Source organism: Convolutriloba macropyga, chromosome 1 (assembly GCF_964194025.1).
Source record: "Convolutriloba macropyga chromosome 1, txConMacr16.3, whole genome shotgun sequence".
Classification (NCBI taxonomy): domain Eukaryota; kingdom Metazoa; phylum Xenacoelomorpha; order Acoela; family Convolutidae; genus Convolutriloba; species Convolutriloba macropyga.
In genome coordinates this window covers 54,046,307-54,060,459 of record NC_134468.1, presented here as the reverse complement: position 1 = coordinate 54,060,459, position 14,153 = coordinate 54,046,307, and the positions used below count along the sequence as shown (strand labels likewise).

At 36.7% G+C, this 14,153-nt stretch overlaps 2 protein-coding genes across 2 annotated transcripts in view; one reads left to right on the top strand and one right to left on the bottom strand.

Moving 5' to 3' along the window:
* Positions 1-14,153, top strand: part of LOC142349781 (uncharacterized) — a 191,928-nt gene that overhangs the window by 78,983 nt on the left and 98,792 nt on the right. The gene's annotated exons all lie outside the window — the stretch shown is intronic.
* On the bottom strand, positions 1,968-10,462 carry LOC142343194 (cAMP-dependent protein kinase type I-alpha regulatory subunit-like). The gene is made up of 5 exons (XM_075394966.1): positions 10,414-10,462; positions 9,126-9,365; positions 6,988-7,141; positions 2,592-2,638; positions 1,968-2,141 (listed from the first exon to the last, which is right to left on the bottom strand). Exons 2-5 carry the CDS (start codon positions 9,336-9,338, stop codon positions 1,968-1,970), a joined length of 588 nt encoding a protein of 195 aa, XP_075251081.1. The 5' UTR covers positions 9,339-9,365; positions 10,414-10,462.

The following is a 14,153-nucleotide window of genomic DNA, read 5'->3' as shown; positions in this document are numbered from 1 at the left end:
TCAACACCGAAAAACATCAATTACAAACTGTTTGTGTCAACAAAATTGCGCTAAGCGCATATGATGACAAGAGATATATCAGCTCGGACCGAAAAACTACACTACCATTTGGACACTTTTCGTTGAGGGACGAGTACATTACGAAAAAAAGGTGCGTCAAAACTGACTGGGATACGGAATTGAATGAACCCTATAATATGTTCGAACTTCCCGAAGGTGGTGAAGCATCGGGCTGGGAAACACCTGATCCCGGCTTTCATCAACCGTCGTATTCGAATGAGGAGTTAAATGATGTTGCCGACCTTTCGAACCTATCTGATCAAAGCGATGACTCTAATCAAGAAATCAGTAACCCCTTCATTCTCAACGAAGCTGAGGAAAGCCCCGATAACTCTACCAGCAGCAGTGACAGTGCCACTTTAGCAAATATAAGCAAACGAAGAAAGAAATCAGCTAATGTAAACAGAAACCTATTCAATGAAAGCGAAAGTCTCGTTTGTAGAAACTCTGAACAGGTACTAGAAACTCTGTCTGAGACCGAAGAATCTCCAGTTATTTCAGTTAAACGCACCCGTGCCTATATTGATGATTCTGACACTGATTAATTGTAATATACTTCCTTTGTATTATTAAAAAGTACTTCTTTTATAGAACGGAAAGTGAAAAGATATGCAAAAAAAAATATTACCAATAGTCTTTTGTTCAAAACGCTGAAAGAAAACTTACTTTAGAAAAGTTGTCCAGTCTTCCGACGGAATATCCCTCTGGCCTTACAAGCACAATTGTATTTCAAATGATCTTCGAACTCTTTCTTGTAAAAAAAAACTTGTTTGCAAAATGGACAAATTTGATCAAATATTTTACCAGAAACTAGGGTCGGATAACTATATAAAGGGTTGACGTGTTTTTTGTGATAGGTATGCTTTGAGAACTGGGAAACAAAAAAGGGGTTTTTGACATCTATGACAGTATTTTATATAGCGATTAATATGATGTTTTACAAAGTGATTATACTTTTCTTCGTCAGTTCCAAAATTGAGATCACAACTTTTACATTTATACTTGTTCATTTCAATCAGAAACTTTAGGGTTTGGTAAAATTACATTGCAGCCAACAGTTGGTTCAGTGTTGAAGGAGAATTGTGTCTTTATTGGGCCCCAAATTTGCGTTTTCACGCTTAACTAGCACTCCCAGACAGAAAGGGCTGTATTCCAAATTTTTATCAACAAACCACTGAATTCCTTCACAGAGGGCCCTGATTCATTTTCATAACCAAATTTAAAGCTCCAGACAGCATTTGCCGGCATAAATTTACTTTTATCTTAATTGGACCGCTTTTCCAAACCAATGCAAATTAATTTCAAAATCCATAAAAACACCGCATGCCCAATTATTTTTGTTTTGAAATACAGTTTCCAAGAGGCAACCACTCTTTGATTTAATTCCTCATGAAATTCCCCGCCGTAAACAAAACTTGACAAGTTTAAACAATTCCCCACTTTCAAAATCTAATAAAAGTTCAATTTATCCCAAATATACCCGCGACAAGAATAAATCCAGTTTCCCAAAATTGTATTCCCATATTCCATATAACATGAACTTACAAAATCCTAAAGTCTATAATAGGTATCGAAACTTGCTATATTTCCTGTAAAAATTTCTTTTCGGAACAAGAAATCAGTTTTTCGGTGGTAAAGTTCTTTGCAAGGGGGGGGGGTCCGGACCCCCCCCCCCCCCTCCAGTCATATAGCAGATGAGCATACTACTGTCGACCTTAATGATCATGGTTGACTTTAGGGTAACCTATTGGTCATGGTCGGGTTTATGTTGACCGATATTGGCCATGGTCGAATTTAGGTCGAGGATATTGGTAGATCTATACAAAGTTCCATCTCAGACTATACAAAGTACATTCTTATACTATATCGAGAGAGCCTAGATATTTTCTCGCAAAAATATTCTAAGTTTATGTACCAACCATGAGTAGCATTCGATAGTGTTGTCTGTCCAGTCTGAATGTCTTGACTTCTTTGCTCTTAACAATACACGTGGCAGAGCGGGGAGTCCCGTAAATCAGAGCCAGCTCCCCAAAGTAGCCCCCCTCTGATAGGGTACTCACTTTCTTCTTGTTCACAATCACCTGAAAAAGGACATTTTGTTTTAATAAACGTGGACTAATCAATAATTGGCACCGAAATTACTTTGCGTTTAAGGCTTTATAGTCACAACTACAGGTGTTGAACTTTGGTCAACCTTGGTGCCTCCCGCGTTGAGAATTTCGTCGGATTCAAACATAAGAAATTGTCGGTTTTTGTCGGTTTCACTTCGCCAAAACCGATCAAAGCCCTTACGTTTTTTCCGTCGTTTTGATCGGTTTTCGTCGATATTTAAACGCAAAAACCGACAAAAACCGATAGAAACCGACGCTTCGTACGTCGTTTTTGTCGGTATTTCTCAACGCGGGCGCTCTCATAATAGAGAGCTTTTTTCTTCGCCAAAGAAAGCACGTGATTCAAACTTGCGAAAGAACCCAGAACTGGCATGAAGACAGAGACAGAATTATGTGTCAGCAGCTTGGAGGTATTCTTACGTCGACATCTCCTTTGTGAATGAGGTAAAAGTAGTCACCCTCGTCTCCTGCGCCACAAAAGCAAATAAAAGAGATATTGATGCATAAAAAGATTGAATTTACTACACATTAGGGCTCTCTCACAAAAAACTAGCTTTCACGAAGGTTAAAGCTTATCAATTTATAGCGTTTCTACAAGCCCAGAAGACCGACAAATCCCAAGAAATATTTGGGATGTTTGATTTTCCCGTTTGATTTTTTCGTAAGAAATTAGCGGTGCTCGGTTTGTTCGGCATGCTCGGTTTCAAAAGCAAGAAATCGTCTGTTTCTTAGATTCGGTATGTTCAGTATACCGAATATATAATAAAATGAGAATGTTGAGAAATATGAGAAAATAAAATATCATGTGATTCAGTTTATTCAAAATTTTTCAGTTTATTCAAAGATAGAGTTGGGATGAAATTCATGCTATGAGAAAATTATCATGCTTTCATTAAAAAATCAGATAAATTTACCTGAAAAAACACCTTAACTTACTTTATACGTTCAGGTAGTTTTACCTTACCTGAAATTACGTTAAATTTACCTGAAAACTACCTTAAGAGGGCAACACTTGCATTTATACCTGAACATACCTTAAGCTTACCTGAAAAACACACTTGAACAGTTAAGGTAAAATTAGTGGAACTCACCATAAAAACTTTCAAAAATTACTGAAAATTTAAGCCAAAATACCTGAAAAACTACCTGAAATACACCTTAAAAATACCTTAAATTTAACCTGAACTTTTAAGGTAAATTATATTAGTTAAGATAAATTTATCGTGAAAATTAAGGAATAAAAACTAAGATGTTTTTAAGGCAAGGTAAGGTTTGCTCAGGTAAAAGTTCAGGTGATGCTCCCTTAATTATTCAGGTAAACTTAAAATAAAAGCTAACAAAATTCGGAAAATTTAAGGGTGAAATAGGCGTGTTCAGGAAAAGATCAGGTAAGGCAAACGTACCTGAAACGGTTCAAGTAAAAATTTTCAGGTAAAATTACCCGAAAAATTAAAGTAATTCCGTTGTACACAGGAGAATGAAGAAAAAGTGTTTGCGTATTCATAAATCTTTAGTTTTGTTGATGACTAGACACGGTGCAATACTGAGGCTCACGAAGGTGCAGCAGCTAACCAGAAGGCATTCTAGACGTCAAAAAAGACAAAAACTCCCAAAAACACTTTTAAAAACCAAGAAGGGAGCAAGCAAAGGGGAGTGTGGAAGGCGCCTGAACAAAAAAAGGTGCCGCAAGCAAAGGCCGCTGGGAAAAGTCTTAACGTGTTCATGAGAATTGTAGTTGCTTTGATGAATAGAAAGGGTGCACTCCTGAGGCCCACGAAGAAGCCGCACCTAACAAGAAGGTTTTCTAGACGTCAGAGAAAAAAAATAGTCCTCTGATCAGATTAAGGTGCGTTCCAAACGTCCTCTGATTAGACTATCATGCGTTCGAAACGTCTTCTGTTCGGAAAAAGATGCGTTCGAGAGGTCCTCAGATCAGACTCTTGTGCTTTCGAAACGTCCTCTGATCAGACTACCGCGCGTTCGAAACGTCCTCTGATCAGATTAATGTGCGTTCGAAACGTCCTCTGATCAGACTACAGTGCGTTCGAAACGCCCTCTGATTAGACTATCAAGCGTTCGAAACGTCTTCTGTTCAGAAAAATATGCGTTCGAGAGGTCCTCAGATCAGACTCTTGTGCGTTCGAAACGTCCTCTTATCAGAATAAAGTGCGCTCGAAACGTCCTCTGATCAGATCATCGTGCGTTCGAAACGTCCGCTGGTCAGATTAAAGTGCGTTCCAAACGTCTTCTGATCAGACCGAAGTGCGCTCAAAACGTCCTCTGATCAAAATAAATTGCGTTTGAATTGTCCTCTGATCAGATGCGTTCAAAACTTCCTCTGATCAGATCATCGTGCGTTCAAAACGTCTTTTGATCAGAACAAAGTGCGTAGGAAAACTTCCCCTGATCAGACTAATTTGCGCTCGAATCGGCCGCCGAACAGACTAGTGAGCGCTCGAAATTGCCTCTGATCAGACCGTCCAAGACCCAAGTGACCTCTGACAAAACAATTTCCTGATCATTGTCCAGACAGAAGTGCGTTCGAAGCCTTTTCATTACCATGCAACTCGTAGGCACCGAGAACATGTGTGCGCTCGAAGATGGCGTTATCAGAGGTCACTTCGGTCTGGCCACCTTAACCTGGGTATTTTTTTTAATCTTCAAAAATGTAAATTTAAAGTTATAACCACAACAAAAACGTTTGGTTAAATATTTACATTTTCAAAATCGCCTCGTAAATATATGAATAGTTTGGTCTTTATACTTCAGTAGAACAAATTTCTAAAGCCTCTTATTTGTCTATCTATTGAAACACGTTCATGCAGTTTGACCATTTCACTGCTTAGCTTTTCCTTAAATTTATTTTTAGTTTTCTCTTTTTGGATTTCAATTGGCAAATTATTCAACTTCCTAGAAAAATTTCTAATCAGTGATCTGTCACTCCATCTTTGGAAAGTACTGGAGAGTTCTGGAGTTATTGGTCAGTTCGTACTTTTCAAAAATCTTGAATGAGGAGTTTTTGGTTTCTCGACTGCTCTCTTTATATTGTGAGAGGAGGTCAAAAAATTTAAGAAGAGAAACGTTTTTAATGAAAAGCTCTGCTGGTAAAAATTTGTCTTTCAATAATAGATCTCTTGCGCTGTCAAACTTTTTGTGCAGGTGGCAAACCTTTATTCTCCAATTTATTTGTCTATTAACTCTCTGAAGTGACTTAACCGACAACGATTGAAAAAAAATGGCACTGAAATTGAGATGGGAGAAAACAAGTGATTTAAACAGCCCGATCCTTGCTTTTAATGGTAGAAAATGTCTTACTAAGTAAATTGACTTCATAGCATTTGCCATTTTTGCTAACGTTTTGTTTAGCTGAATATCAAAATTTTGATTGTTATCAATCATTATACCTAAATAACGACAACTTGTTTTTGGCTCTATGAAAATTCCATAATAATGAAATTTTTCAATTTTTGATCCACCATTTTTTGAAAAAAATCACAATTTCTGTTTTATCTCTGTTTAAGGTTAGCATATTTTGCCTAACATAACTGTCAGTATTTTCAAATACACTGTTAATTTCGCATAAAAGATTTTCATCAGATTTGGAATGACAAATAATGCATGTGTCATCTGCAAACTGTAAAACGTCCTCTCTTTTTTTCATTTTTTCTGGGAAATCGTTGATATCAAGTATAAAAATTAAAGGTCCGAGAACTGTTCCTTGAGGTACTCCGTGATTGATTGTCACCCAGTTCGAATATTCAATGCCGTTCTTTACGCATTGTTTTCTGTTAGATAAAAACGATTCTAGCATTGCAATTGATTCCGTACTCAATCCATATTTTGCAATTTTTCGCGACAAGTTTTGTGAGATATTGAGTTAAAAGCTTTGGCCAAATCCAAGAAAATACTAACAACGGTTTCGTTTTCTTCTAACAAACTGGTCACTGATTCTGTCAACGATATTACTGTATCATTCGAAGATTTTCTTTTCAGAAACCCAAACTGATTTTTATTGATTATTTCATACTTTTCAACATGTTCTAGCATTTGTTGGAGCAAAAGTCTTTCAAAAATTTTTGCAAGAGTCGTTGTAACTGAAATTGGTCGGTAGTTTTCTGCTTTCAGTGGATCACCTTTTGTGTAAATTGGAGTTACATATGCTTTTTTAAGTACATCGGGAAAAACATTTTTTGATATGCATTCGTTTATTGCAAACTGTAGATGTGTTCCAATAGACATTTTGCTACACTTGAAGGACCACGTAGTAAGTAATCCAGGACCCGCTGCTTTGTTTTGTGGTAATTGATCAATTACAGTAAACAGTTGTTTTCTCGTTATATGTCTGAATGAAAACTCAGTTTTGTCAAAATCATAGTCCGGTAGCTCAACTTTTTCTGTCTTGCCTTCGTATAAACCTAATTTAGAAAAACAAATTTTAATTGTGATAGCGATTTCTTTTTTGTCTTTTAAAATATCTTGTTTGAACCGAATTGACATTGTAACAACATCAAACTCTTTCTCTTAAGATAATTGGTACAACGTGAAGAGCATTTTCTCCCCAGAAAAAAATTTCTCCAACTAAACGGGAGATGCGATTTCAGCATTCTGTGCGCTTTTTGCATAACTCATGATTCCAATCTGTCTCAACTAACAACATGCATGTCTATTGAGCCTCCCCCTGCTTTACTGGCCATATATGTCCCTTATTATTGCGTGTTGTTCACTCTAGGCACTATAGTGCCTTAGTGAACAACACGCAATAATAGGGGACCAAAAAACAATGAGACGGTGTTGTAGAATGTTTAGAGTTACAGACCTTGGGTGATTATTTCCTCTCCTTGTTTAAACGTCTTGGGTTCCATGCTTTCGAAAATGTCACTTCTGGTGTTTTCGTCCAAATAGCGGAAGAGAATGTTGCTGTCCAATGCTTTGCACAGAGCTCCCTTCTCCTCTGCTGACTTAGGGAACGTCTTCAACACACAACACCACCCAGGTTTAGGTGCACACTCACGAAAAGACGTTAAAATTCGGGTCTTTCCCATTATAGCCCCCATGAAATTATAGCCCCCCATCATGGTATATTTTTCATGTTTGGGGGGCTATAGGTTATCTGACCACAAAGTTGGGGGGGGGCTATAATGGGAAAGACCCTAAAATTCTAGTGGCGGGGGCCATAACACTGACTATAATTACACGGTCCAACAACTAGTTAAAGTCCAGCTCAGGTTTTTTTCATGGGTCCAGCTAAAGTCTTTTCATGACCAAATAGAGCAAGGTCTTTTCATGGGTTCATTATTAGTCTTTTCATAACCAACAAAGTCGAGTTAAAGTCTTTTCATGGGTCCGCCCTTAGTCTTTTCATAAGTCTGCTTTTTTGAGAATTCGGAACTTTTTTTGCTTCGGTACATGCAGAGGCAGCACCGGAGGAACACTAAAGGGCTTTGCACCAGAGCAGTACAACTTAAAAAACGGTTGGAAAACTGCCAAAAGTCTTATGAAGTTTTTCAACTCCTAAGATGAAGCAGTTATGGCAGCTGGAGTTTGTTACCATACTAGTTGATTGAGTGATTAGTTGATTGCCATGTAGCTTAAATGTAATGGCCCTACTCCCCTTAGCATTGCAAAAAATGCATTATTCAGTTTGTTTTCCTTTCAAAAACTATGTACTATTTTCCCAAAAAACTAATGTAGCTTTTCGAAAAAAAAACAAATTGAATTGCCATTAAGTTATCAACAGAAACAACTTTAGTAGGCAGTGTAGGTCAGAGCAGGTAAATAACGAATAAATCAAAAACGACAGTGTTACCATGAAAACCTAAACATTTCCAAGACGCCTTGCCGTACGACGCCTTATTCAATAAATGAGAGAAAAACATTTGAAGATGCTGCTTTATAACTTATGATCTTGGATCCATTATCAGTTTTTCAAAAAAAAGTTATATTAAGAAATTTGATGTGAAAGATTTCGCCGATATTCAGGATAGCGTTTTTCTGGTATAGTTGTGTTTTTTTTGTGCTTGAAGCAGTATTGTTGGTTCGCTAGATTTGATGTTGATATATGTAGTTTTTCAACAACTGGAAGCTGGTTTCTGGTAAGTTTCATATGTTAATTTAGTACTTTTTTCCAACTTTATCGAGAGAATTTGATGTTTTAGTTTCAGATCAGAAAAACTGTCGTACTTTTTGCGATTGAAGCACGTCTTCACAGCCCAGCTTAATTGTTTCTCCAAAGTAATGAAGCAGTTATTTTTCGCACTATCTAGTAAAAGACCTGAGTAGTGTAAATGACTTAACCGTTAAATTTAAGGGCCGGATCTATTCTGTTTTGACCCCCCAGCTCAGTGGGCTTAATTCTTTTACGGCCCCCAGGGCGCACGTGCTACTTTTTTGCATAGTAACGTGCTATATAACAACATGTAATTTGCAACAGAGGGGCGGTAAAAAACACTGGGGGAGGCCAAAACAGAATAGATCCTCAGGTTCTTTCCCCCACGAAAATATAGCCCAAAATTACAGCATTGAAGCGAAATTATAGCATTAAAGCGCCCCCACAAAATTATAGCCCCCATTATGGTATATTCACAATGATGGGGGTAATAGGTTATCTGACCAATGAGCTGTTGGGGGGGATGATGGGAAAGACTCAATTTTTGTTTAGCAGAACACGGAACCCTTATTTTGATTTAAAATATTTTACTGGGGAAATAGATGGTATGTTTTATACCTGACTTGTAAAATTCAACCTACTGGTTATGAAAGTAATTTACTAGTCAATTCTGAAAAATAAATGCCAAAATGGTGTTCAATTTTAAATTGAACATAAAGAATATGCGTACCAGTCATCTCATAGAGACAATTTTGGGGTTGTGCACCTCACCCACATTTCCGTAATAAAAAAACAGGGGTTTGTGTGTTGATAGTGTGTTCATTTGTTGAAAGAAGTTATTATCCAACCCTTTTCTCAAATTTGGCAATGGCGTCTTCATCAACGGCCTCTGAAGATACTCCTCCCCTTCTGAGACTGCCCTGCTGTAGCCTGTTGGGGGACTTGTCCTGGTCAGATGTGGTTCCTTGTCTGGGGGACTTGGAGTTGCCAGACATGGGTGACTTGGACTCATCTCTGGCATTGCGTGATGGCCTGGGTGACAGTTTGTCCTTCTTCGGCATTCTTTTTGAACTTGCGGATGCTTTCCACTGGTTGTGTTTTATGCCGAGGAACAATTTCTGACTTGATCAAATAATTTTACTGGATCTACTCCGTTATTGGCCCCCAATATTTTATGACCCATCGCCACCCCTTCCATGCTCGCCTTTACAACAAGTGGATCAGTGCATAGGAAGTCATTAATTTAGCATATACGATGCAGGGGGAGTGGGTAAAACTCACTTATTGAACAGGAAGAGAGGATTGAAAAGATCCGTTTTATAAGACAACATCTGTTCTGTTTGTGAGAATAACACATTGAGTTTTATGTGACATACTAACTGAGCGACAAAAGCTATGACGGGATAAAGGCTGAGATTTTTCAGACTTAATAGTTTGGACCGTGCAAAAAGAAAGCGGCCACCAATCAGACAAATTGAGGTTTTAGCGGCCTCTGATATTACACCCACCCCCCCCCCCCCCCTATACTCCCAGCCGCCACCCCCCCCCCCCTTATCAGCTGAGCGCCCCTGTCATTTTTAAATAATTATCAATGCAATGAACTGAGGGAGACAACAGCGGGAGAGTTATTCGACCCAGAAAGTGTCGCAGAAACAGGAAGGTCTGATCTCAGATTATGCTCATTATTAGTTCAACTGTAGAGCCTCAGGACAAATTGACCGAAATTGCCCGGCGTGAGGCCAAGTTTGAAAGGGATCTTTTCCGTTTGTGCCCCCCCCCCCCCCAAGTTTAGTGGGTGCATATTATTTGCACCCCCCAGACGCACGTGCCATATTTTTTCATGATAATGTACTATTTAATGACACGTGCTCTGTAACTGGGGGCGGGGGCATAATGTACTGGAGGGGCACAAACGGAAAAGTTACTTTGAAAGTCTCCCTCTGTGTCTGTTATAGTCTGCCCTAACTGTTGAATAGAAATGTTCCTCGTTTTCTTGATCCAATATAGTTTGATGAGAATGGATGATGGAAACTAATGGTAAAGAAATTTCCAATAGTAACAGTAATTAATACCTTTTTAAACTTACAATTTTTGAATTCTGATGTTTTGATTCAATTTTCTATTGTTTTTTCCAACCTGAGTGACTTTTCGACAATGGAAGTCAGCGTAGAAGGTGGTGCCGAAATTGGCACGTGTCTGTTGTGAAATTACGACGAGTATTTTGCAGGCATCCAATTTATAGATGAACTATTTAACTGAAGAATGAATTCAGAATGTAGTTTAATCAAACACCAAGGTTTCAAAAATACAACGACCACCCGGGCCGAGGTGTCAACGCTAAAAAAACGCAAAATTATGTAAGATTGGCGTTGAATGCGTTGAATTTATGTAAGATCTACGCCTGAGCGTAGATCATACATAAATTCAACGCATTCAACGCTAATCTTACATAATTTTGCGTTGAATTTTGGCCTAGATCTTACATATTTAGCGTTCAATTTTAGCGTTGATCTTACATAAATTCAACGCATTCAACGCTAATCTTACATAATTTTGCGTTGAATTTTGGCGTAGATATTACATATTTAGCGGTGAAGTTTAGAGTAGATCTTAAATATTTAGCGTTGAATTTAGCGTTGATCTTACATAAATTTAACGCATTCAACGCCAATCTTACATAACTTTGCGTTGAATTTTGGCGTAGATCTTACATATTTAGCGTTGAATTTTAGCGTTGATCTTACATAAATTCAACGAATTCAACGCTAATCTTACATAATTTTGCTTTGAATTTTGGCGTAGATCTTACATATTTAGCGTTGAATTTTAGCGTAGATCTTACATATTTAGCGTTGAATTTAGCGTTGATCTTACATAAATTCAACGCATTCAACGCTAATCTTTCCATTCCATTTCAGAACACTTTACGATTTCAAAAGTTTTTCAAGTTGTTTTTTAAAAAGTCAATTTCTTCACTGTTTCGACCCCTATAATATATAGGTGAGAAACATGAGGTCAGAAAAAAGATCACTTTTAGTGCTCTTTTCTAGTGCAAATCCAATTCAGATCATTTTACGATTTCCAATTTTTCTTTTTCAAAGTTTTTCAAAGTTTTTTTTCAAAAACCTAATTTTTTTTATTGTTTCGATCCTCTATACTGCACAGGTGAAAAAAGTGAAGTCAGCAAAAAATCACTTTTTAGTGCTCTTTTATAGTGCAAAATCCATTTCAGACCATTTTACGATTTCAGAACTTTTTCAAGTTTTTTTTCAAAAAACCAATTTTTTTCACTGTTTCGAACCCTATACTGCAAAGGTGAGAAACATGAGGTCAGAAAAAAAATCATTTTTAGTGCTCTTTAATAGTGCAAAATCCAATTCAGACCATTTTACGATTTCAAACTTTTTAAGTTTTTTCAAAAATTTAATTTTTTTACTGTTTCGACCGCCTATACTGCACAAGTGAGAAAAGTGACGTCAGCAAAAAATCACTTTTTAGTGCTGTTTTGTAGTGCAAAATCCATTTCAGACCATTTTACGATTTCAGAACTTTTTCAAGTTTTTTTTCAAAAAATCAATTTTTTTCACTGTTTCAAACCCAATACTGCAAAGGTGAGAAACATGAGGTCAGAAAAAAATCATTTTTAGTGCTCTTTTATAGTGCAAAATCCAAGTCAGACCATGATACGATTTCAAATTTTTCAAGTTTTTTTTCGAAAAATTATTTTTTTTACTGTTTCGATCCCTATGCTGCACAAGTGAGAAAAATGAAGTCAGCAAAAAATAACCTTTGAGTGCTCTCTTACGGTGCAAAAACCGTTTCAGACAATTTTTGGAATTCAAATTTTTTTCAAAATTTTTTAAAAAATTTAAATTTTTCCCAGTACTCCTCACATGGTAAATGCGTTTAATATGCTAAGTTAAATACTACGCAAGATCAACGCAAATTATGTAAGATCTACGCTAATTTCAACGCAAAATATTTAAGATCTACGCTTTATAAGAATTGCGGCTCTTAAAGAAACCAAGGTACTGTGGCACAATGGTTTTAGAGGCGACAAGCAAACAGGAGGTGAGCAGTTCGAGTCCCAAAGGCAACTGGAGGTTAATAGTTCAAGTGGACGCTTTGATTTTTTGTAAGATCAACGCTAAATTCAACGCAAAAATATGTAAGATCTACGCTAAATTCAACGCTAATTATGTAAGATCTACGCTAAATTCAACGCAATATATTTAAGATCTACGCTTTATAAGAATTGCGGCTCTTAAGGAAACCAAGGTACTGTGGCACAATGGTAGAAGAGGCGACAAGCAAACAGGAGGTGAGCAGTTCGAGTCCCAAAGGCAACTGGAGGTTAATAGTTCAAGTGGACTCTTTGATTTTTTGTAAGATCAACGCTAAATTCAACGCAAAAATATGTAAGATCTACGCTAAATTCAACGCTAATTATGTAAGATCTACGCTAAATTCAACGCAATATATTTAAGATCTACGCTTTATAAGAATTGCGGCTCTTAAGGAAACCAAGGTAATGTGGCACAATGGTAGAAGAGGCGACAAGCAAACAGGAAGTGAGCAGTTCGAGTCCCAAACTCAACTGGAGTTTAATAGTTCAAGTGGAGGCTTTGATTTTTTTAAGATCAACGCTAAATTCAACGCAAAAATACGTAAGATCTACGCTAAATTTAACGCTAATTATGTAAGATCTACGCTAAATTCTACGCTAAATATGTAACATCTACGCTAAATTCAACGCTAAATATGTAAGATCAGCGGCAACTAGCGTTAACAAGTCGGAAAAATCACCGCCATTTTTTTACATAATTTTGCGTTGAATGCGTTTAATTTTTGTCTTCAAATTCAGCGCATTCAACGCAAAATTATGTAAGAAAATTTTTGTGAATTTTCCGACTTGTCAACGCTAGTTGCCGCTGATCTTACATAATTTTGCGTTGAATTTTGGCGTAGATATTACATATTTAGCGGTGAAGTTTAGCGTAGATCTTACATATTTAGCGTTGAATTTAGCGTTGATCTTACATAAATTCAACGCATTCAACGCTAATCTTACATAATTTTGCTTTGAATTTTGGCGTATATCTTACATATTTAGCGTTGAATTTTAGCGTAGATCTTACATATTTAGCGTTGAATTTAGCGTTGATCTTACATAAATTCAACGCATTCAACGCTAATCTTTCCATTCCATTTCAGACCACTTTACGATTTCAAAAGTTTTCCAAGTTGTTTTTTAAAAAGTCAATTTCTTCACTGTTTCGACCCCTATAATATATAGGTGAGAAACATGAGGTCAGGAAAAAGATCACTTTTAGTGCTCTTTTCTAGTGCAAATCCAATTCAGATCATTTTACGATTTCCAATTTTTATTTTTTCAAAGTTTTTCAAAGTTTTTTTTCAAAAACCTAATTTTTTTTATTGTTTCGATCCTCTATACTGCACAGGTAAAAAAAGTGAAGTCAGCAGAAAATCACTTTTTAGTGCTCTTTTATATTGCAAAATCCATTTCAGACCATTTTACGATTTCAGAACTTTTTCAAGTTTTTTTTCAAAAAACCAGTTTTTTTCACTGTTTCGAACCCTATACTGCAAAGGTGAGAAACATGAGGTCAGAAAAAAAATCATTTTTAGTGCTCTTTTATAGTGCAAAATCCAATTCAGACCATTTTACGATTTCAAACTTTTTAAGTTTTTTCAAAAATTTAATTTTTTTACTGTTTCGACCGCCTATACTGCACAAGTGAGAAAAGTGACGTCAGCAAAAAATCACTTTTTAGTGCTCTTTTGTAGTGCAAAATCCATTTCAGACCATTTTATAATTTCAGAACTTTTTCAAGTTTTTTTTCAAAAAATCATTT

Excerpts from the sequence above, each read along its gene's own strand:
- LOC142343194 (XM_075394966.1), bottom strand. The coding sequence starts at position 9,338 with ATGCCGAAGAAGGACAAACTGTCACCCAGGCCATCACGCAATGCCAGA. Across the intron at positions 7,142-9,125 it reads TTGCCAAATTTGAGAAAAGG|ACGTTCCCTAAGTCAGCAGA; the intron begins GTTGGATAATAA and ends TGTGTGTTGAAG. Across the intron at positions 2,639-6,987 it reads AGAGGAAATAATCACCCAAG|GAGACGAGGGTGACTACTTT; the intron begins GTCTGTAACTCT and ends TTTGTGGCGCAG.